The following is a 26,866-nucleotide window of genomic DNA, read 5'->3' as shown; positions in this document are numbered from 1 at the left end:
TTGTAATGATAATCTTTCTCAATTCTCAACCTTTTTTACATTTTATCCTATGAAATTTAATCCATGATTAAAATGATTTCGAACTAAATTTTAAAACAAAGAATGATTAAAATAAAAACAAACTATAGGTAATTTCGTTTATTTCATATTTGCTATTAATACTAAACATTTGGGTCGAGTGAATATTGACATTTGAACATTATACATACTGCCCATTTGCTATTTGTCAACTATCCTAAAACACAAAACACATTTGGCAGATGATTTATTAATCCAGCAAATAAAAAAAAAAACTTACGGAAATAAAAATTCTATTATATGAAAAAAAAAAAATTATCCACATTAATTTGTGATATTTCTTACTGTATTTTTTTACAACTATGTTTGCAAAATGGCAGTTAGTATCACTCTGTGTTATTAATAAGCATTAATGTATTCAATGGCCAGTGATTTGATCGCAATAAATTACACGCATAATCAGATACATTTTTAAATACATTGAATTGTTACATACAATTGATAATTCAACCTTGAATCTTGTAATTCATTTATTTATAATTTATTATCACAGATGCTTATTGCAAAATAAAAAAATAACAATTTCAAATTAAGTAGTAAAAAAAATGAAAAAATAATCCGTGCAAAAATATTCCTAGAAAGCTTCCAGCTTCGACATTTACTTAAAATCTAATTGTTTTGTGACAACAACTAATTGAATTTTTAATACACATTGACAATTAATGATTTTAAAAGTTTTCTATTTTACAAATAAAACGTATTAGATTAGTAGGTACAATGTTTCATTACGTAATACAGTTTTATGTCGGGAATCTATTAAATATACATTAAAACTTCTTATTCAAACCACCGTCATTATGTCTGAGTAATTCAATGTACTTACGGACGCATGATAAGAAAAAATATGAAAGAGAACATAGGTTAATTATTTTGTTACAAAAACACAAAATTGTAAGAAAACTTTAACATATTTTACTGTGCGTTTGTGGTAGGTGCGGACCTTGAGCCTTTTGGCACAGTACGAAAAATCGAATAAAAAGTAACTCTAATCAAGTTAAGCCTTTTTATTTTCGAAACAAATGACGGTAGCCTTAATGATTTGACAATGTTCACAGACATTATGCGGTCGAATTGACTGAAATCGAGTGTTTGAGTGTTAATTTAGAAACGATGATAATTTCGTCGCCCGACCTGATGTTGTAAGAATATAGCTGCTTCGTCGGGAACCTCATCTCCTCGGGACCCTGGACAGATAGTTATACTTGGTATAATTTACATGGAAAATACCAACAAACATTATTACTCTGTTTTATTAAGTCTTTCTCTATATTATATGGTGGTGATTGTTCTCAATAAAGTACCAATTATACTCACATACAATAGTATCTTTACTAAGAATAGTACGTACTTATTGTTAAGTTATTGTTTATTATATATAAGTAGTAGATATAAATTACTCAATAATATATATATACGTATATTGGTGGGCAATATAATAATGTCTTAACAGTAAATTATTAAAGGATACCTACTATTTGCATATCTCTTAAATCCTGATCGACGTAAAAGAGTCGCATTTTTGAAGCAGGAAATCCCGCAAGTCGTTCAAGTTTCGTCTTCAAATCGGAAACGGTTCTGTAAAAACAGCGCACGTCAGAATAAAAGCTGCACGGCAATGAACATGGTACGTCCATTAGAACATATCCAGTAACCATACACAATTGAATAATAAAATCTATACAGTTCTACGGTAGGTATTACTTTACAGAGGAGTACGATTTTATATGCAAATTTTTGTCATAGTATTGTCATCTCTGATAGTAAAACAAGTGACAGATGTTTCGAGTGGAACATTAAAGTAAAGCAACAAAAGAGGAATACAAACCTCGGTTGTACGAAACGACGTGTCCTTTGTTAATACGTCAAAAATATTATCACTTTGAAAAAAAAATATGTATTTTGTTGCTTCTTCTGCGCGTTTTATAGGCATTGTGGTTTTATAATCTGAGCTAGTCATACTCACTTTATTACAAACTACACCATCAACTAAACAACACTTGTTTATAGAGAATATGATAACAATATAATAAAGTAATCTATTATTAAATATAGACTACATGGTTAGAGGAAAACTACGATTCCGTCCTCAAAAGAAGAAAGGTCAAGTGCCAAGTTATGGCATATGGTTAGTTACAATGCGTTACCTGTAGACGTCGACGGTGCGAACCTCGCTGGTGTCTCCGCAGGTGAAGGTGATCTGCACGCGTTTCTCCGGCCGCAGGTCCACTGACACCAGCGGGTCCAGCTTACCGTGTACTCCCACCAACTCCCAGTATCTAAAACGAGTTGTTCATGATATTATGTAAATTCTCTGATCTTATAATATTCAGACAACAGTTTTTGAGAAAGAGTTAAGAAGGAACGTTAGGGGCTTTTTCGGAAGAATTTCTGTCGCATGTTTATTATATACATATTTAGTAACGCACAAACATTCTTAAAAAGAGGTACGCCCTTCGGCCAGTTCTGAAACATGTACGAGAAGTTACTCTAACAAAAAAAAGTTTGTAAAATTTCTGTTAAAGTGGTTGAGTGGAAGTGGGTATAAATTCAAGGAACAAACGTTCCAACGAATTAGAAATAAAAATAATCCCCAATCCCCAATATTAAAAAAGAAAATCTCAGACAGTTCGATTCGCTTTGAAATTAAGGTTAATTCAATTTCACAACATCTCACCACCCACGATACTTCCTTATAAATCAGATATTCGGATGCCTTTCCTAAACAAGACTTATCCTATCTCTTTTTTCGGATGATCTGTGCTTGCAAAATAAAATATAATAAAATAGTGTCGAATTTGGGTTTTTACATTGATGTATTTGACCAAAAAATTACTCGCTTAACGAAGTGTATCTTAAACTTGCTTGTGACTTGTGACCTAGCCTAGGATGCCTAAGATATCCTTATGCAGTTTTTCCAAAATTTATGTAAGTCGTGTCTACTACAAAAGATGCAGACTAACTACAAATTGTGTGCTCCTTCAATTATATTAAGCAAAAAATATTGAAATACAGTTACGATAAAAAGTTGTTAAGGTTTCAAAATGAAATTTACAAATGTTTTAAGTTCGCTACACATTCTTTAAATCGTAAAAGTTAGTTTTGCGTTTTTATTACTTGTCAGGCCTATCCGATTCCGGTTTTTCCATGTAGTATCTGATGAATGCACGCTCAGCTGCGTCTCGTTCTTCAGGAGGCACCGTCCCTCCTCCGTTTAGTGTTCTGACGTGTGGTAGCCGAGCTACTAGTAGCAACCGACGCTCGTGTTCCGTAGACTCGAAGCGCTCCCATAACGGCCAGCCCTGGAAATAAATTTAATTACAGTCAGTTACTTTAATGCAATCTTTTAACACCATAATTACCATAGTTGGCGTCACGCAGAGGGTGTTTGTGAACATAGTTTATCCTTCTAACGGAAGTTTCTATACATGAAGGTGACTTTAAGGCATCAGATTACTATACTATTTTGCAAGACTAAAATATATTGAAAAAAAAACTACAACTACAAAGAAGGTACTACAAGGATTCAATTCATTTTTAAAGATAACAATAAAATAAATAATTAACGATGTTTATTGAGGAATGTTTGAAATGATTTGGAAAGAGTAGGTACGGCTCCCCTCATGATGGAGCGGACGCGTCTAAATCATGCGGCCGAGTCGTACGTAAATGACAGCCTATTATATAATAATAATATTTGTTTTATTTTGCAATATTATTTTGCATACTCTATTACAACCATAAGAGGCAAAAGCCGAATAACATCATTTGAAAGCAAATTGACGCGATATCATTGGTTGAGAACTTGAATAATCTATAATTTTGAACGTCGAAACTCTTATCAGAATTTTGGGCGTAAAACTAAAAAGTGGAAATAAGTAAATCTAAGGTTTGTTTATCTTTTTTCCCACTTCCATTGGCTACATTTGCTATATAATTTTTATGCATTAAGTTATTGGAACAGTTGATAATTGATTGACAATTTTGACTTTAATATATTTTTGTTTTAAACAAAACAGAATATCTGGTACACTTTCTCTGTCAACTACGCTTATTAAATTTGAATGCAATTAAAAAAGCCAATTTCGAAATAAAGGATTTTATACTTGAACCATTCATGAATCGTAATTAGTTACACCAATGAATGCTCAATGAATAACTTGTTGATACTAAATAATATATACATATAATCAAAAAAAAAAAAAAAACAAAAAGTTTTTACACCAAAGTTTTTTGGGTTACGAAGTCACGACTTATTTAATCCGGTTGACGTGACGGTATCAAAACAAAACAAAAATAAGACCCGTCTCATTGTAAAGGTTTTTGCTCATCACAAGTATTTAATCTGATGATACTAGTTTCCATTAAGAGTCACCGTTTAAAAAAGTACCCGCCTTTATTGGCCTTCGATCATGTATTATACTTCTGGTTTATTTAAATATATATGTTTAATGCAGATTTTAGGTACATATGTCGTTGCTTATATTTATAAAATATACATATTATTTAATTAAAAATTTAATTTTATAAGAGATTAATCGTCCTTTCTGGCTTACGGGTAAAATAAGGATTTTATTCCGAGATATTTTATGACCAGTATAAAACTATAATACTACATACATATTATTAATTTGGACAGTATGCAGTAGAAAAAATATGCAACATAGCATTCTGAATAGTCGAAGTCCGATCGGAGAATATAAAATAAAATGTATACAACGTATGTTCCGTATCAATCCGATTGGTAGGTTTTTGCGAAAAAAACGGAAAAACAAACAAAAGTTATTCTATTGGCAATATTTTTGTTCGGTAGTCAGTAGACTGTTATTGAACGTCGAAGAGACCATTATTGGCAATCGCATAAACCTACAATTTACATTAAGATTAATGTCAGTCTGTTCTCTGTTGAGATCATTGTCCAAAATTAGCAACAACCACTTACAAGTTTATCAGCCACATAAATTTCCATTTATTTCAGTTGAATGTATAAAGCGCATTATTGTTATTAATATATATAATATATAAATAAAAATGAATGTTTGTCCTTCAACATAAACATTTTATGTAGACCCCTTAAGTACGAAATGTCATATATACAAAATAAAATATATATTCGGGACATTATCACAGTACTGCTGGAAATGAGGTTTCACATCTGTAAAGGAGAAGGTTTGTATTCCACAGAGTTATTTCTCTACTTGTTGATGAATGCAGATTTACAAGATGATAAAAAAAATACAAATGAATCACGTGAAAATCTAATGGTGCATGTCTGAACCTTGACCCGCTATCTTCTGTCAGGTTCCACGTCGTGTTCTATGTATTTCGAAATCACGAAACATTTTGAAACATAGTAATTCTTTTAATATACTAAATACAATAAGCTAAAAAATCCTTCCATTAAAATCAATTTCAGCGTTTAGGTGTAAGTAATAAAATACTTTCAAATAAAATTCTCTGTCGTTACTGCGTAAAATGATTAAAATTTCTGCTGAACAATTATAAATTCTTTTAATTCCTTATAATCAAGCAAACCGAATGGATTATTAATAATAGACAAACGTCGTTTGCAGAATTAATTTAAAGAGTATAGACGTCATCAAACGGAGAGAAGTAATAAATTCCCTTTGTTTAGTTGCATACGCGTGTGTTCAACCTTGCTACCTTGTTTTGACCGAAAATGGAACGCGGAAAATACGAAACGACTTATGCATGCATTAGATCCAACGGAATTTAAGAATACCGCATTTTAAAACTATTAAGACACTTATAAAATACTATAGAAAAATATTATAACATATAGGCATACATAAGAAAACATTAATTAAGGATTTGACCTTAAATTTTAACCGGTAGTAATAATTATAATGAGACAAAAAAAACGTCTTATTAGTGTAATGGATAAGATTCGGCGTTTATTTCGAAAATACTTAATGTTTAAGCCTGAACAGATTGCGTACCGATTGCTAAATAATGTCTTGTAACATTTTATCCACTGATGTTACATAATTAAAAGTTAAAACCTACCATTATCTTGCATAAACGCCAAGATTTATATGAAAGTTAGGTAAAACAACAATGGAAATGAGAGAATAAATGTCCCGTGTAGGTACCTAGTATTTTTGTAAAGCAATTTAAAATGCAGTTCTGTTTGCCGAGCTCGTAAATCGCAAGCTGTTTTGTGGGAAGTTTTTTTTAGGGACTGGAAATGTAAAAAGTTTTCTTTATATCTTAATGAAAACAAATAAATGCAAGTAAAATGAATATAATGTTACATTTCTTTCTTTAAACACCACACATATTTAAATTCTATTAAATGTATAAAAAATGGAACAAATATTAAGTACAGAGATAGGTAGGTATAGAAACTAAATTTGACAGAAATGAATTATAAAACTTTAGAATTCGATCAGAATAAAATTGATCATTTTATATAAATCAGCCGGAAACATCTGCAGCGAACACGTCCCGTGCATTTATTAACCCGCGAACAGGATATATAGCGCGCACGCATGGCAACCCCAATTTATTAGTATTGCGTGAAATGGCGGGAAGTGCATTTGAGTAAATACGAATTTTCACACATCACACCCGCGCTCCGTACCACGTTGTGATGGAACCGTTCTATGCCATTGATTTTAAATTTAATAAGTAAATACGTTAAAGAAAAATAAATATTTTTTTAAATTAATAATAAATCACAACCTTAGCGTAAAACAGGCGCTTACGTAAAACATATATCTGTAATAATTGAATAACCGATTCAATAAAATTAATTAATTGCACACAAAAGATATTTATTATGTTTTTATTAAAACTAATTGGTTTATGTCACGAAATTGTGATTCATCATAGTTTATTTACATTAAGGATTTAAAACGTAATATGCGATAAGAAATGTAATACGCATTTAAATTGCGTATTATCTTGCACAAAGAAAAAATATACTTGAAGTATTTTTTACATTCTAGACTAAGAACTGGTGACAATTGCTTCTGTATAAATCCAAACAAGATAGATATGTCTAAGAAAGTACGGTTGACCTAGCTATTAAGGTAATGCATGCATAGGTCAACGCTGTATGCTAGTAGAGGGATATTATGTTGCGTTCTAGAAATCCCGCATTTTAGATTCAATTGTCTTTGCACAAATATCGTCTACAAGTTCTTTTTATTTGATTCACTTAAGCATATCACAATAAAGGTCTTTTAATGCTATTAATATTCGTTGAAATTTTCATTACTAAATGTAAGCACGCCGGTTACATATCCACTGTTTAGATATGAAAACGAGTCTGCTATGCAGTAAGAGACAAAAGACATCGTGTGTTACTTCGACTCTCGTAGGTATTTCCTTGCCTTTCAAGTCAGGGATTTAATATGAGGGGAGTTTTTAGGTCAAGCCACTCGTCTAACTATCAATAACGATTTGTCATAGATAAAATAAATATACTATTTGATTTGTAAAATTGTAAATTGGGGCTTTGCCTATTTCCAGCATTATTTACATTTTTCGAGGAGTAAAGATTGGATTAGGACTTCTACATAACAGTAAAATCTCATATTTCATACTTTTACTTTGCACAGGTTTGGCACATTTACATGCTGTTAGTGTACTGTAACACAGAATAATCATTTAATCTTTACGAGAAAATCTGCAAAGCATGCCAATACTGTAAGCGAATTAGAATGACCTGATATTTCTTATCGATTCTCTCACAATTAAAATTGCGACTTCGAAAACTGAAATGTCTTGTAATTAAAATAGGATTGCATTATAAATATAAGGAACTAAAAAATAATTAAAATAGATTTCGAAAAGAAGTCTGTCTTAATAATTTGACATACATTTAAAATAAATGAATAATTATTGCGAATAAAGTACCTAATAAAAAAAAGTAATATCACTTATTACAATAAAATATTATTACGGTATATATTCAAACAAATTAAACAAAACATTGATAACTTTATTTTGTGTTGAAATATTAGAAAAAATAACTGAATAAACTCAAAAACTCTGGTAAAGTTTAAGGTACATTTGGAAGGTAAAGATGACGAAGATAGGGTTAGCGTTAGCTTAGCGTTTCAAAATGTTTGTTTGTAAAATGACTACGAGTATATCATTGTAGAGCGTGGGTTGGAGAACAGACACGACCGTTGATCGGTCAATGTGATTCACGTGCATCTCATAAACTGGTTTCTTTGAACTCAGGTAATCTTTCAATTTGCTAAAATACAAGTCACACTTTATATTATTTATGGTCTTCCTGTATGTGGATATTGCGTTTTAGGAAGCCGTTGATATCATTATTTTTATGTACCTACTTCCTAATTAATATACAACATTAAGGCGTAATGTTTTGATAAACATTTATGTTTAATTTCTGCCGCGTAATTTTGATATTTTTAGTTTTTCTCACGCAACGACTTAAGAATATTTCAATGATAAAAACCTGTCGGTGTCAACCTGTGTGATAAATTGGTTAAACCACTTTTTAATTTAATCACACAATTATTTATTAGTTAAAACTGTCAGAATAAATAAACAAAATTGTTTTTTTACAAACGAGCTAATTTCTTCTACGAACTTTAGAAATACTTTTAACAAAGGTAGGAAATAGTTTTTTCGAAACACTTAGTTTTTCCATGATTCCACTATTATTGTGTAAAACAAGAATATTAAAAAAAGCATAATTAAAACGATTTGATGTGTCTTTCTCGGTTAAGGCAGTTTCTATAGCTGTTTCTATTTTATAAGCCATAACTAATTTTATTCCTTTAGCCATAAAGTATAAACTTACTTCAAATTTATATTCATGTTCTGCTCAAGGTCAAAGTAACGTTCGTAAAAAGCGCGTTCCCCATATCATATAATTTAAAATTTCTAAACATTAGTCACAAAACAAATTACTGCTATTATACGCTATCGAACATTTAAACAAATTTATTGTCTAATATAAAGAACCAATGGACAACAAATTGAATTTAATTTAAAAAAATATTTTACCTTTTATAAAAAGACGTAGCTTTTAAATTTATAGCCCTACTGACAATTGAATGAAAAAACGGTAGGCGAACGGGTAAAAGTGCCACTTGATGGTAAGTGGTTACCACAGTCCGCAGACATTGGCGCTGTAAGAAATATTAACCATTCTTTACATCGCGCCAATGCGCCACCAACCTTAGTAGCTAAGATTGTATGTCCCTTGTGCAGTTATACTGGCTCATTCGGAACTCATGAATACTAAGTGTTGCTGTTTGGCGTTAGTATATCTGATGAGTGGGTGGTGTCGATCTAGACGAGCAAAGGACTACCACCAGTAAACTGACAGCTCTAAGCGTATGTTTCTTGTTAAGAAGACAGTTTAGAATATATTTCATCACGCTATTCTATTGAAGACTACACATGAGGAATGAATGAATAAGACTCATAATTCTAAGAACTAGATACTGGTTGTATCATAGATACACCAACTGGCTGGACTTTATCCGGCTGAATTTGCATCGTCGAAACAAATTAAATCCATATTTTTAATAGTCTTCTAATATTGATTACGAAATTCGACAATCGGCCACTCGATAAGAGCTCCAATTGTTGTTTAGCCAATTGGCATTTGAAACATTGTCGTGAATTATAGAAGGTTATATCAGTAATTTACATTGAACAACACTTGCTTTTATTATTTGCTACATATTTACTACTAGATAGAAAAATCGAATTTCAACAGGATAAGAATAATAGTTTCACAATTAGATATGAATAATAAGTATTTATTTTTTCGTCTAGCAGAAGTATCAATAGCTATTTTATATAAAACATATGAATATAAAAATACTTGAACTTCTAATTTTATATAGTATAAAATACACGATAAAAGTAGTTTGCTACGGGTATACCCAGAAGAATAACAATTTACTCCAAGTTAAGATTAAGATAAAAAAAATCTAATTTTGAATTCAAAAGAAGAATAAAATTAAAATTAAAAGAAAAAATAAGTTAAAATAAATTTGTTCACAATAAATAGTAATTTGTATAATCAATAATAATATGTAGTGATTTGTAGTGATTAAATTTCTAGCATGCTGTGTTATGCAAACGGTTCTGGTGCTAAAAAAAAACAGTCATAGATCAATGAAAGATGACATTGTAACATCATTAAACACGGAAATATTTAATACACAGAGATAAAAAGTAAACATTTTCGACCTTAGTTGATTATTGGTTCAAGGACTATAGTTAATTTTATAGCGCGCTTCAAATGTCTGCAGCAGACGTAAATAGGTCAAGTTCACTTTGATTCCTGGCTGAATTTTACATACGACGAAAAAAAAATTAGAAATAACTGAATATACCTACACTTGATCAATAGATTAAAAATTAATTAACATGTCAACTATTAACCGACTTAATAAAAAGGTCTTCTGTTCCGCCTACGATATCGATTAGAAATTCAGAAAAGATTCACGATCCATTTAATGATTTCCTTTACAGAAGATATGTATCACATGTAATGTGATATATCGAAGAACCATTCTTATGACTTAAAGGTGCAGAAATTTATTTTTAAGTTTCGATGAACTCAGTTATTAATAAATGAAAAATGTATTTTGAACATCGTTTAATCAATTACCGTCCGTGCTTTATCCCAAAAAAATCGACGTATCCACAATGAGTTTACAAGAATATTTTAAATGAAGGTCAAATTCGAGCCTAAAAGTTACAATGGATTTCGGTGCGTTTAATATATATCACGGATACATCACAATAAAAGGAACTGCAATACATTACATATCTTAATTACATTAATGTATTTTTGTCGGGCGTAATGTTTATTTCATCTAATGTCTCTAAAGTCAACTGCAATATCTCATTGCTGCTTCCTCATCGAGATGAGCGTTTAATCGTGAAAGGTACGGCGAGAAGGTCGACCAGTGGCTTACTCTGTAAGAACGACTGGAAACTCGACAGTGAATTTACTAAATGAAACTTCTCAGCAAGCTATTTTCAATAAAACAATTATAACAAATTAAGGGCGTAAGGATCAAAATACCGTATAAGTACCGGAGATAAGTCAGTATCGAGTTCGTTCCAGTATAACTGACTTAATACGCAAATGTGAACGAACTGCATAGTGACGCATTAAGTATTTCATTTTCAATATGAATCATCGGTCGAACCCTTTTTCAATTCTTTTATTTTATTTTCCATTCATTGAAACAATGCACAGCATTCCCACCACGTGCATTTATGGCATAAGTTAAAATACTTGAAGCATTTTTTGATCGCAGCCGAGTTAAAAAGTTTCAGTCGGTATTTTATAGCTAGCTGCCAAGTTTGTAATTTTTATTTCTGCAACAAACTGTAACTCGCTAGGTAAATATATATTTTTTGTTTATTTCCAACTTTCCCGCCAACCGGCATCACCACTACGTATACGATGAGAATTGAGTTGTCCACCAGCTGCAATTTAACTTTTTTCCAATTTATTTACCTAATATTTAAATGTAAACGTTTTGCATTTCTTTTGCTTAATACTGTGTAATAGCAATACCGAGGGACCTGATTCTAATTCTCGGGACGGGCAAATAAAAGTAATTGGAATTTTTTTATCGAGAAATTCTCAGTAGTATCGAGCAATAATGAGGCATTCTACTGCCATAACTCGTAATACCATCCCATTAGACTGTGAATAAGAGAATATAGAAAGCATCTGAATTTGCTGAAAATACTTGTGCACTATCACATAACATCTTCTACGCATTTTCCTAAATTCCGCCGAAAATGGTCAAATTTGGGTCATGATGTTCCAAATCGATGAGAAGTTATCGATTTCGGCCATACTTTTGGGTAATAAACCAATTCTTTATTAACAATAGTCCGGTCAAGTGAATCCTATAATTGGTACCCCTATCGACTACGTTTCCACGCCATATACGAGGTAATGTACTTACGTTTTTTTTTAACGTAGTCTTCCTCCACGGTATATTTTACTTTAATGGAATTGAATGTATTCTCTTCCTCGACCTTCTTACATGTGACGTTCATATTAATGTTTGTAAGGATGAATGTCAATTTTGTCCGAAGTAAAAGTTGCCTAACGGCGCTCATATATCTATTTTCCTAGCTCTAGATGCAGCTCAGTGAAAATAAATATTGTAGAAAAATTGCAATAGCATCGAGAATGTTATTATTAATTTACCTACAATTAATGAGATTTAAAGTCTCTTATATTGAAAAGTTAAGAAGTTAATTTAAGGGTATACAATACTTATGACATAAGTTTATAAAATTCTCTTATATTTTTTCACTTTGTTTTGTTAATAGTTTTTGGAATCGACTATGGTATCGGCCGCAAAGCCCATAATATTATCCAATACAATAAACAATAATTTCGTAAACGAAATAGCTCCTATATACAGGTACAGATGAACAAATTCAGAGAAGGCATCTGAATATTAATGATACGGTATATATGAACAAATCTTATAACATTACGTAAAATCATTGGCGTTATAACGTCGGTAGGTTGTTTAATACGTGTCATTCAGAGCGAGTATGATAAACGAACAACACACGAACAGTAACACTTTCACGACACGCGTAGCGTGACGGTCATGTCGAAATCATTTAAATCTAACATAACATTCCAATTTTATAAACAAAAAATATAATTATAATGAATATGTAAATTTTGTAAACTAAGTTTATAGGATAATAAGATCAAGGTCATTTCTGATGATATAAAAGAAATAAAGCAACAGCCATTACAGAGCTCTCCGTCGAAATTATACAATTGGTAACGGTTTTGTAACATTTGAAGATTTTATTAAAACAATGTGTGTAATAGTCTTAAAAACGCTATCGGTAGTTATGTACGTAATAATAATAATAATTTCGCACACAGGCAAATAACACATACTATTCTGAGCGATTTACACAATGTTGAAATAATGCGAAAGGGAGTTACATTCGGCTAGGTTGCGCAAGCACAGCGGCCGGCGCTAAGTAGAACGGTACTAAATCCGGAAGACCTTCACCCATATGATCTCGTGTTCCCGAGGGACGATACTCGCATTACATACAATGTTTTAATTGCTCGTACGGTCGGGAACAATAATCGGGAACGATAAATCACAGGAATTTTGATTGACTTTCGACACACTTTTTGATTGAGTTCTCTATTGAATTTTTAAACATTTATAAAAGTATACAAGAGGTAAAAATAGAAGTTCAGTTTGAAGACAAGAAACAAGGGGCCAATTATTTGATTAATCATTCCTGTCAGAAAATCCCTGTGCATTGAAGATGTGTGTAGCAATCACGACATTGTTGTCAAGGAAGATTCCTCGATATGCTATCATCACAAGTAACTTATTATCTTAGAAACATTTTATATTATATTAGCAGACGGCCTTGAACTAAATGTCTAATATTATATTTAATTCTATATCAAAACAAAAATGTTCACGAATAACCTTTTAAAACAATAAGTCATGTACAGTGACGATCATTTGCAATTTATTATTATAATATAGATAATATAATATTGCATCATTAGTGGGTGTAATAAAAAGATAAAATACATTAAACGTCATCAACACGACTGTACACGAGACGATCCAAACTCAAGCAATGATGATGTAACGATTGGCGCGAGTAATTGAGTATGCAGTTGCAATAATAGATACGTACCTGGTCTATCACTGAGAGAAGTGATTAGGAAAACTACAGCGTGAACAGTGTTTGCAATAACATTAAAAAAATCCAATAATATATAATAATTTCGATTAAATTCAAACATTGTTTTTCGTTTTTATTTATTTTATTATAGAACACATGAAATCATTTTGGTGCTGGTCTGGAATAAAAATTTCTACCTTCGGCTTAAATTTATATAAAAAAATTGTTCTATCTGCTATGCAATCTCGAATTATTTTACACAACGATAAAAATATATGGGACAAAAATTGTCATTCATTTCATATTCGTTGCTTGATTTTTTTATATTTATAGATACTTCATGAAATAAATAAATAACATATTACGCGATAGAACTGAATAGTAATGTGAAAATATTTCTAATATGAACTATTCTTACCATAGATTAAAAATATTAATGTAAACTATAGACGAAGAAACCAAACATGCATCCTTTGATAATATTTCGTAAGTGCGAGATGCGTTCAGTAAACAATTGAACGAATTTACGTAAAACTCAGCATGTGTGTAGCTTGTATCAACACATGTCATATTTAAATACTACTGAATGAACTGTAAGTATTAATAACTTATTGTTATTACTGTGATTAACTAATTTAAGTAATACTTTTTATCGTAATGGTGCGAACGAAAAAAATCAAAAGCAAAAATGTTGTAAAATATTCTTCTTTATACATAAGTATTAGGTATTTTCCAATTTCAATATCAAAAAATTTACCTAGAATTCCATTTTAATGGTTAATTTGTCAGTCGCACGTTACGTAAACATTGTTTTAGGGCGCTAATGAACTATTTCATAAGCCTAATTACACCACGACCACATCGCACAATCTAACCACAAGATTCCTGCTTGCATTTTAATTAATTTCACATGTTTTTTTATATCGATAATAATAAAAGACTCTTCCTTATGTTTCATAAAATATAATGTATTCTTTTATTTCATAAAATAAAATATTACTTTAAACCCTCATAGTGTATATTTATGATTTTTTTTGATAAATTCGACTACGGTGAGTCTGCGTTCATACCTTTTTATTTTGGCTCGACGTTTTGACAGGGTTGCACCTGCCGTAGTCACGAGCAACGCAACTCGTATACAAAATATATAAAATGTCGTATGTAATAAGTTAAATTATTAATGTACACGGAAATCTCAAACAAAAATCAGTAATAAATTAAAACAAAAATACTATACTATGTATAAAAGTTTGTTAGCTAATGTTATTTTAGAATGTTTACAAGATCCAAAGAAACCGCAAGGTTCTTACAGTGAACATCCGGAACTTTGGTCGAGCATATTCATATAAAACCAGTATGTGGTCAGATAATACAAAAATAATCACTTACTTGAACTCTTAAACTCTTCAATGCAGGAAATTTAGCAATCCTGTCCACTTCGTCCCAGGTCGCCAGGCCCGTGTTGTTTAAATTTAGAAATCGTAGGTGCCTGATGGGTAGATAAACTGCATGAATGTCATATAAAGAGGAATCACTATCGATTGATCATACAGGTCAAGTACGTCAATGATAATAATTATGAAAGAGATTTATCACGCGTTGATAAATATAACATTGATATTTTACTTCATAACCCGTTACATTTTTTTTACATTAACAGCCTGTAAATTTCCCACTACTGGGCTAAGGCCTCCTCTCCCTTTGAAGAGAAGGTTTGGAGCATATTCCACCACGCTGCTCCAGTGCGGGTTGGTGGATTCATGGGTGGATGTGGCAGAATTTCGTTGAAATTAGACACATGCAGGATTTCTCACGTTGTTTTCCTTCACCGCCGAGCACGAGATGAATTATAAAAACAAATTAAGCACATGCTTGCCTGGGTTTGAACCCGCAATCATCGGTTAGGATGCGCGCGTTCTAACCACTGGGTCATCTTGGCTCAATTCATTCACGTAATTATAAATGGTATGGAAAACATTGTAACGGCTATTGATGACGTATTATATATTGGTAATCTTTAAAATGTTTTGGTAATGTTACATAGGAGGTAGGCTTCGTCATTTTGTGAGCTGGTCGATTGCTTAGTAAGGACGTGAAAGCGTAAAAAACAAAAGCATAAACTCACTTCGCATTAATAATACTCCTAGAGATAGCAGTTTTATTAATACTTACTGGAAGGCATCGTGACATTTTTTGTTTCCATTATTATCTTCGCACTTGTCACACGGATCTGGCTCCAATGTTGTTATAGGGCACTCGTTCACTAAAAGGGATTCCAAATTCGGAAAGGCATAGCCGAGCTTTGAAACTTCTCGCCAGCTATGGATAGGGTTCCCAGAGAAGTGAAGTTGCTTTAGTCTATCATGTATTGGTTCTGTAACATCTATGTTAAGCCGAGTGCATCCTTCGCAAAAATCGTTTTCCTCAACCTCTTTTCCACTCAAATTTACATAAGAATACTCATTAAGGCTCAAGTGCAACTCTTCAAGAGCTGGTAGAGCCTTGAGCAAGCCAAAAACACTTGGCCAACGTACGTAAGTAGAGTTCAAAACGAGATTGCTTAGACTATCCCAGCGCGGTTGAAGTGCCTGTGCAGCTTGAAGTTGTGCGGAAAGGCGGTTGAAACTTAAATTCAGAAATCGGACACGCGGAGTCTGTTCCAGTACCGCAAATACCTACAAATAAATGTAATAACATGATTGCAACTATAATACAGGCGGATGTTTAAAGTTGACAATAAAATTGCCTTATTACATCATAACAAAAAATTATATACTTGGCAGCATGACAATCCCCTTCAGTAAGAAGTCACTTTAGTCTTGAGCAACTGCATTAATTAAAAAGAAAAAAAAAAAGGTTTTTCTTACCTCCTTCCAATCTGTTAGTTTATTATGGGCAAGATCCAGTTCAACTACGTCAGCACATTTGTCAGCTAAGGCACTAGAGTCTCCAGCGCAATCTATGTCGCAGTCGTTCAGCACCAGAAGAGTGGGCACGCTGAGCCGTGGCGAACGTTTTGGTACGAAGATGGCCACTGGCATATCATCAATAGGAGGGTTGACTTCACCTTTTGCACCATATTTTCGCTCCAATGCTTCCAGAAGCGAAGGCATATTGACCTGTGAACAGGAATTAACATAATAATAGTATAATTTTATACAAAAAGTATAGTTTAATACAACGTTTTTTGTGTTTAAATATTTCTTATGGTACCAAATTCATGGACAGTGGTGACAACTAACCATCAAGCGGCCCATATGTCCATGGACCTACCTATTTTGTATAGGCAATCCTGTAAGCAATTTACTGTGAAGTCAACAGTAATCGGATATTAAAATTATTATTTAAATTTAAGATGTAAACGTACTTTAGTAATAATTTCGCCGTAACTAAAAATATTTCAACGTGTTAATCAATCGCATAAAAATAACTTTCAACTCCAAATTGCTGGGTTAAAGTACAAGGTTAATTGAACAACGTCGGTCACGTCAATGGTAAACTAATAAAGTGTATGAAATGATTAAAAACCTAAATTAGAATTCGCTATACCTCCTTTTTGTAATACTATTAGAATCTAATTAAGGACGTATTGTTGGACAATTATATACTTAGATTACCATTTGCGGTGGTTTTCTGTTTATAGATAATAGACTTCTCAATGACCAATATACTTGAAGATGCCTTTGTTTCCTTATTTATCTTGCGTGTAAGTTTAATAATGTATATTTTATATAAATGTCTCGTTCACCTTGGCGCTCGCTTATATGGCGTCCCTAAAGTCCTGGGTTCAAACCAGGAAAGGGTTTTTAAAAAATGAATGTTTAGGTTTATATGCGAATAGGCGCTAGGAGTTTGGAAGTTTGCAGTGTTTAAGGTCTCGTGTCTAGGAAGATGTTCGTCCTAAGAAGTCTAATAAGTCCTAACAGTAAGGACATATGTGTGCACACCCTTGTGTAATATTCATAGCATGTTGATTAATCTCCGTTGAGAATGGCGGCTGTGTCTAAAATTGGTAACGAGAAAATCATCATCACATATTATGTGTAAATTGAAATAATTCATACACAAAACAATTATCACAACAATAGTTATAATAACAACATTTTAATTTCAGTAACAGCAGGAATTTGATAATAGATCATTGTCTGTTTTTCATTATTTTTTGATGACTTGCTTAATTATGTTTTCGCAACTGCCATTAAAACGTTCTTAACTAGTACCGGTTATATTTGCTAATCACATCATTATGGTTTTGGTTTCGTATTATTCATAGAAATATCTTTTTATCTTCATTGAATTTGCTCGTTTGCGGAACGGTCATTAAATTAAATAGGTTTATACCTTGCTCACTAATATGAACTACATTTTAATTAAATATGTCCATTGTTAATGATTTTATTTATTACGTAATGTAAGTTGGTAATTAAAAGTACAATTTGTTTTCATATTAATGTATTGAGTTCCTAAGTAATTAATTATTATTAAAGCACTAGTTAATTAACAAAAAAATAAATAAATAGAGTTTTGATATCTGATGGAGACTGACATTTCATAATATAGAAGCGAAATGAGTTATTACAAATCTTAGATATTAACAGCAACCCCTCAACATTTAAATGAACTTTATATAACAGTCCCATTCAAACAGCTATTATTTATGACACTGATGGTTGTAATATTGAGTAAACGCTGGTGAGTAAGGTGGAAAATCCATGTGTTTAACATTGAGAGCACATGCATGTGCCCACAAAATACTCAACACATATAATCTGGTCCAAACAAAGCAGGAATTACAATTTGACATAGATTTGTTAGTTAAGAAGAATATTGTTATATGTTATAAAAGATGATTTATTATTAAAGATATATTAATCATTATATGTTTGTCGTGCATACTATAGCAGAACTATTAGCAAATCGCATAGAATATGTAAATTTATGGTATGTTTATATCTACTCCTTCGATTGGAATGGACTATAGCCAGTCGTGAATATTTGTAATATTCGTGTTAATATATAAACATTTAATGCATATTTCATTAACACCCCGCAGGCTTTGTCGCGAATAATATTTAAATACGACGAGTACGTAGTATAAATTACCTTTAACTTGACTTTGGCTGTATTCCGGTACGAAAGGATAAGCATTTGAATAACACGATTGACGGCGGATTGACATTATAAGATACTAGCTGAACCTGCGGCTTTATCCGCAATTTATAAAACACAAACCTCCAAGCCCCGTTTAAGATAGTCGTAAAATCTGTTTTTAGCGGATGTCGACACTCTATGAGGAATCTATTTGCCATAAATTTGAAGTATTTAAGTCTTATCGTTTCTGAGATTTCGTCATCAATCAGTGAGTGGTATTTCGCTTTTATATGTATAAATATAGATTATGTATTTTTAACAGTCTATGGGCAGAGGTGAAAGGTTGTCGTCACCTGGTTTATTTAGACAACTGTTTGCCTTTTTTATACGTCCAAGGTCCAATTTAACTTATTTATATTGTTTAAGATACAATCCCGATTATATTAGGAACCAACTTTGACTGAACCGCAACTAGGTCGTTGTGTTAGTAGAATAGGATATTATAACGGTAACTTTTATATTTTGATTCAATTTAGATAAAGTGACAATTTTATCGTAGTGTTCATTAATTGCGCTGGCTATCGTTTTTTAAAAACCATTTTAGAAGGGTTGGTACTTTGGTAAGCTGTGTTCATAGGAGGCTAAGTCGTGACCTTATCCAAGGTTACAACTTGTTTCGGTCGTGAATTTTGTAAGTTCAATTAAGTGTTTGTTTTATTTATGGCCCATATTTTAATCAAAATTGCGACCTTACAGTTGCTTTGTGAATGTAATCAATAAATATAATCAATGCTGACTATATATTCAACAATGTGAAATTATGGACTTCTAAAACCCTATAAAACCTAAATTTATACACTAAATAAATATGTTTATTGATTGAATTTTTTTATGGTATCGGAAGGCGGCCACCTGATAGTAAGTGGTCACCACCACACACACACACAATGGCACTGTAAGAAATATTAACCATTCCTTAGTATATGGCCAATGCGCGACCAACCTCGGGAACTAAGATGTTATGTCCCTTGTGTCTGTTGTTACACTGCATGAGAGAGCCCCTTCAAACCGGAACACAACAATACTGCTGTTTGGCGGTAGAATATATGATGAATGGTCGGTACCTACCCAGACGGGCTTGCATAAAGTCCTTTATTTTTTTTATTTTATTTGAAGCGAACTCAGAAATTCTATTGCGAAATTTCAGTCTAGAATTTTCAGTTTAAAATTTGTGACCCTACGTGTTCTTCAAACGGTCCATCTCGCTGAGGTTACTTTCAGATCATTCCTCATATTTAAGGTATTATTGATGCTATTAATCCATCTGATTTCATATTAATCTAGGTTTAGTTATAATATCTCATTTTTCATACAATGGAAGTTTTAATAGCCTGAATTTGGTTCTTTTATTTAAATAATAACTTCATTTGCTTGTATTACAAGCTGCAGACGACGCTTAAGAATTCAATTAGTGGGTCGACGCGAGCTAAACAATGGACTAGGTTAATAGATGATTTTAATCTTATTAAAGAATCAGCTGCATAAACCTTGATATTATAGATAATCGGTGGGTACTTTATAATTAAGAACGTACGCAATATTAAAATTATAAAAAATAAATTGTTTTTACTTGTCATTCGAATTATCAAATTTCACTAAAGATATAAAATGCATCTTATCTATGACTCTCTTGTGATCTCTATGCTATAAATGATAGCAATTGTAATGATCATGCGATTGTCAAGTTTATTTTCAGTGGATAAACCACGTTGATTTTCCGAACATCGCGGGTTAATACCCGGTATCCGCGAGTACATTTCAAATTCCAGGTGTTTAATATGTGTTTATACATCACACGCTGGACGGTAAATAAAAACTTCACAAGGAAAACATTTACCTTAACTAGCGTGGTTGAATAAGCTCAAAACTTGCTGCTCGAGAGGAACAGCAGGGATCAGCCCCTCAGACATTAAAGATTTTCAGTCTATTTAATTTTCATCTCACTCATTTCCAGATATCAACAAAGATATATATTGAAAGGTAGAGCAAATTCACAACACATAGGGTCTACTACAAAAGGTCATAAAGGCAAAGCTAAGCTTTATTCTTTACACCCCGTAGAAATGCAGTGCATCATATTGTAAAACGGAAATAGCACCTTTTTGAGACACAAAGCAAAAGTCACAGAGACTACTGAATGGTACTTTCAGCGAGATGTACCTACTCGTAGCGTCGACGAGAACAAAACACGAATAAATGTTTGTTTTTCCCCGCGTGACGGAACAAACATATGGTGTCGTTGTAAAAAAAGGTTATAAGTATGTACATATAAAGTTTATATTCGAAGCGTTTACAAAATTCCTTATATTTAAATTACTTCGGTTTAGTGGCTAGATATAAGCCAAAGATCACGTGCTCCTGAATTAATTCCCAGGGTTGGGCCAGTAAAAAGTTGTTGGGTTTTCTTTTGAAAAATTCTCATCCACCCAGAGTCTGAAACTCTCATGTTTTGGAAAGTACGTAAAACCATTCTAGGTCCAGCGCGTGACCTCTTTCCGGTCGTGCCGGACTTGTCATCCAATTGGATTAGGAGAGTGCATCTGTGTTTGCTCATTATTGGTTACTATAATATATCCTGCGTATTATTACTGGGTTATTATCTCTATCCCTTGTGATTGGTCAACGTGGCCAAAATCGGTCAGGAGGTCATCAACTATGTTTCCGAAAAATGAAGATGAAAAGTTTAAACGACCCTAGTTGACGAACTAGGGTCGTTTAAACTTTTCATCTTCATTTTTCGTTTGTGACGACAAACGCCGAGATGGCCCAGTGGTTAGAACGCGTGCATCTGAACCGATGATTTCGGGTTCAAACCCAGGCAGGCACCACTGAATTTTCATGTGCTTAATTTGTGTTTTATAATTCATCTCGTGCTCGGCGGTGAAGGAAAACATCGTGAGGAAACCTGCATGTGTCTAATTTCAACGAAATTCTGCCACATGTGTATTCCGCCAACTCGCATTGGAGCAGCGTGGTGGAATATGCTCCAAACCTTCTCCTCAAAGGGAGAGGAGGCCTTTATCCCAGCAGTGGGACATTTACGGGCTGCTGATGATGATGATGATGATGACGACAAACGCTACTCCTGAATGTTACATATAGAAGCATTTTACTAAATTGTATGCCTTTCTCGCTCATCTAATATACTACATGAAATAACTAAAAAAAATTTTTTGACAGTATTGCACAAAATGATTATAAAAACACAGATATCTCACTAACGCGTATGTCAACCAAAGCTAATGTAAGCAAGAAAAAAAGCAGCCATAGACTATTCAGATTCACAGTGACAGCAGATGACTCAAGATATCATACACTTATACGATAAAAAAAAATCTGTTTGCATTAATTCATGCTATCTGTTAATAGATGATATGATAGGAGATAAAGTTCGACGAAAACTTGGCTCGTAGGCCATGTACTCAATTATGAAGATACCTATCAGTTACTTATATTACTTAATAAATATATTTATTTTAAGTGTTAAATTTTATTTTAAATTGATCTGAAAGGTTTCCGTTTAAAAGCTCTGACCTTAATTATACAGCTTATCCAAGGTCCCATTATTTTTTAATAATATACTTTACGATAGGAAACGTGTCATAAATAATGACTTCAAACATTTTATTATATCATTTTAAGAGCTGATATTGAAATTAACTAAAAAACTTTTTTTTCTTTTGAACGAAAATTTGTAGAAAGTTTATTTCCGAATGCCATGTTTATAAACACAAAGCCTTCAACCATGGTGCTAATTTACTCTTTACCGATAATGGTTCGACTAAGAAGACAATGCGTTTCCGATGTTTGTATGCGTTTTATGTTACCACATATATAAAACCAAAAATGAATTTAGTGATCTTTGAAATTTACTTGGATAGTGACTACCTACGATAAAACTACGCAAAATACTACGCAAGAGTATTCAAATAAACCAAACGCTAGTGGTGACAGTATCCTCCTGACCGATATCAACCTCAACCTCCTTTTTCCATGGATGCTTCTCAACTGGGCAGGAGATACTTTTGCGTACAAATGCCTGAGTACTGAGTACACAGGTGTACTATCTTTAGCCCTCATAGTCCGTTAAGGCACCAACTAGACTGACCAAACGACCAAACATGTCGATCCTAGATATAACTTCCTATATCAACTTTATGTGATTTTCTAATTATAAAAAGATAAATTCATCAACAATTGAACAGTCAAGAATTGTTACACTTTCTATTAAAACTAGGCTACTGGTTGAGGGAAAAGAACATTAAAGTCCCTGCATATTGGTGTGTTGCCAAGATCCGTTGACCTTAATATATTACTTACATAATAAAACAAATTCAATTTAAAATCATATAAAAATATGTAAGTATGTATGGAGTTGTAAAGTACATAGTTATAATAAATCTTGTATACCACTTAGGGCACACCCCGCCGCGACGACGGAGGGCGCCGAACCTTAGCGTCTAGTCTGGAGTCTGCTTAGACCTTTGTTCTTTAAACTGTCTTTATCAATAACTTAACCATACTTGGATCATTATAAACTAAATTTATTGAAATAGATTATTGGGTTCATGATTTTTTTTACAATTATACCAACATTTAAGATAACATTGATTCTTTCTGAAGATATAAAATAGAGTACTTTTAAAAATATTAAACATAATTACAACAGAAGATTCCATTTAATGTTCTACCTTCTTCGTAATAATAAGTAAATATTTTAAAAAATTCGAGTAAGTACATACGTTATTGTTATTGAAGAAACAGAAAAAAAAACATGATTTATTTCTAAACGCAAACAATCACTAATCGCACGTACCATACCTACTAAAGTAGAGGCGTGACAAAATCGTCCTCGTGTCCTTCACCAGCGCTATTAAAAAACTGTTTGCAAACACCATTGCGATAAAACCAATATAAATATTGCGCAGTAGGTAATAAGTAAACCATTATTGTTTCCGCGTCTTAAGAATATTGCTACGATGTTAGATATTAAAACTTTAGCTTATATAAGTTATTAAGTTAACTTTAGTTTAAGTTCATTATATCTTAGTTACCAGTTTTAGTAGTCAACGATTTCATTCATCCTACAAAAATGCTCGCAATAAAAATAAAAAACCGTATTCGATTCCACTGGTATTACAAAATATCGTATTTAAATATAAAATAAAATATTAGCAACATATGGATGTTATGTTACGTTATACATAAGTTACTATGGAAACAGAATCAGTAGAGAGTATACATAATATATTGTGGACTTCTCTACATAGTTTAAAACAAAGTAGCTTTCCACCGTATGTATGCTTAGATATTTTAAACTTCTAAAAGTTGTATATAATTTTACTGAACCATTGTAAAGCCAGGGGTGGCTGGTTATATTAAAAATATACAACGAAATAATTGGTTTTTATGCATTACTGTTAATTAAACATGACAACATTTACTCTAACATATCGATTTGTTTCTGTGTGAAACAGACACAAAAACACTAGATCACTTTCGCATTTATAATACGAATAGGAAATTCCTCGCTATTGCAATGTTTAAATCAAGTAGGTATAAGTTAAGCGAAAAAAAATCTAATTATTATTACTTTTCAACTATCACATCCATGACACTCTACTTGTAATTTCTAAGCACTTGAAACATGCTTTTAATCATTACGGAAAAATATTTATGAATCAAATGATTATGCTAGTAGTTTATTAATATTTTATCATAAGTCTGAAATCAAAGGCAATATGGTTTACATATGTTATAATAATAGTAACTTGAATTTTCTATGTCATGAAAGGTACGGACACTTGTTAAGCTAAAATTACTTAACTTATAGGTGTGTTTGCATGCACAAGATAAATTATGACTCGGCAATATCCTTGAAGTCGTCACAACGATAGCTATATTTTGAGCAAAACCATCCATGCAGTCGCAGTGACTATTTATTGGGTGATTTATAAATGTTTAAAAAATATGATATATTAATTACTTTTTAATAAGGTTGACGTCATTAATGTTACGCATAGATTGTCTATTCAGTCGTATTTAACCCCACAATTGAAACGCAATTCACAATACTAAAAAAATTTTTGCGCCGAAAAAATACACTTCGTAGTAAATTCCAATTTGACTTCTCAAATTTTAAGACGAAAAAACAATAAACGGTAGTAAATTTTATATTAATGATTCATATTGAAATGTAATGAAGATTAATAAATCATAGTCGCAAATTTGAGTTATATTCGAACATTAAAACTCATTGGTTAAAACAGTGAGATCACAACGATTAACTATTGAACATCTTGCGGTAGACCAAGCTGATTTCGCTCGGAACGTTAGCAAGGACGGCTCTCTATTTCTGAACGAGAATTATGAAATGCGCGGGAATTTTACGCTTTGTGATTTTAAAAATGGAAGCGTTAAATTTGATTAGTATTGTTAAGTTCTTTTGGTAGTTTTTTAAGCATACTTTACCTACTTAATATGTAAAAAAAATATTATTTTTTTTATTTATGTAAGGAAGTCGATAACTAGGTCACTACCGAAATCGATATCACAGAGTAGTTTTTGCAGACTTTGTTTGTACAATCTTCTAAATCTATTAAGTATTCGATTATTTATAAAAACGACGTTGTCTTGTGTATTTTAAAAATATTCCATGGATTAAAGTCATGTTTATAAAATATATTATGAACATGTTTATGTTGTTATTTTTGCATTGACAAATATTTTTAAATTTGTCGTCCTATTAATTTTGTTATTAAATCGAAATTACAATATAACGATATTCATTAACCACAACAAATAAAAATACTTTTATAAACAATGAGTATGTACGATTATATAGCCTTCCCATTACTAAAGGTACTTAATAGTATATTTATCTACAATAAATAGTTATTCTGCTAGAATTTTAATATAATATATCACACGGTAGATTAGGATCAAAATAATTAAAATAAAATATTATACAATAAAGTACTTACGGATATAAAACTTTAGCGTAGCAGTTTACTCATTTATACGTTGAATTTCCAAAGGTATACAAAATAATTTCTTGTTCGCACTTCTCATAACAATGGAATTATCTTTGTAAAACACTTATAAGTAAATACAAGAACAAAATCAGAACACACTGTAACAAAGAGCACTATGGCAATTTGGTGGATACTATTAGAAATCGTAAACACTGTCACAAAATAAATCTTCCTGTTTTGTCTGTATCAGAGGTTTACACTTTACATGTTTTTCAGATGCTTCTCAAAAGATTTCCATACGCTCATACACGCTCTGAAATAAAATGACAAGTGAATGTTTACATCAATACATTGCACAGACGCAATACCAGTTTTCACTCACACATTAGCTTTGTTTGTGTGTAATAGTAAAATATTGACTAGTTTTGTAGGGGGGATGGAAAAGGTCAATGACGTTACCAGATAAGAAATGTAGGGTTTAACATAGACAAAGAAATTAAAAATACTATTTACTACAAATTGAAAATATTTGTATCTATATCTATTACTATTAAATATAGATTTATAAGTTGTAAAATTTATAACCACGATATTGTTTATTTCAAATACATACATAAGTTTTTTAATAAAGAAATGCACAAACCACTTTGAATTGAATTCAAGATCTCCTTATTTAATTTATCACTTATAATTTAAATGTTTCAAAGCTTTTACTAAAAATTTAATGCATTTTTATGTTTTACTTATTTATTATTTCTAAGAAAGTCAGGTGCTTAATATATTATAATGATATTTGTCAACATATTAAAAAAAAAATTTATGCCATATAAGTCTATGGCCAGATATTTTATTGAAATTTTGTGTGAACATAAGTATGATATTTCATTGGTGGTAAAAACAATAAATATCAGAACAAAATAATGTTTATTACTATTTTAATAAGAAAGTTTGTAACGATATTATGTTATTACTAATTTTTATAT

The 26,866-nt window shown here is 31.8% G+C and overlaps 1 protein-coding gene across 1 annotated transcript; it reads right to left on the bottom strand.

Moving 5' to 3' along the window:
• Window positions 1-123: 123 nt before the first annotated feature.
• On the bottom strand, window positions 124-26,543 carry LOC125068850 (tubulin-specific chaperone cofactor E-like protein). Its single transcript, XM_047678189.1, has 9 exons — window positions 26,527-26,543; window positions 25,893-26,196; window positions 16,626-16,877; window positions 15,931-16,433; window positions 15,148-15,247; window positions 3,193-3,377; window positions 2,223-2,354; window positions 1,551-1,653; window positions 124-1,262 (listed from the first exon to the last, which is right to left on the bottom strand). The coding sequence occupies exons 3-9, from the start codon at window positions 16,869-16,871 to the stop codon at window positions 1,137-1,139; spliced, it is 1,395 nt and encodes a 464-aa protein (XP_047534145.1). The 5' UTR covers window positions 16,872-16,877; window positions 25,893-26,196; window positions 26,527-26,543; the 3' UTR covers window positions 124-1,136.
• Window positions 26,544-26,866: the final 323 nt, after the last annotated feature.

The sequence above is a fragment of the Vanessa atalanta genome, chromosome 14, assembly GCF_905147765.1.
Source record: "Vanessa atalanta chromosome 14, ilVanAtal1.2, whole genome shotgun sequence".
Classification (NCBI taxonomy): domain Eukaryota; kingdom Metazoa; phylum Arthropoda; class Insecta; order Lepidoptera; family Nymphalidae; genus Vanessa; species Vanessa atalanta.
The sequence above is the reverse complement of the archived record's forward strand: the minus strand, read 5'-3'. Positions and strand labels throughout refer to the sequence as shown.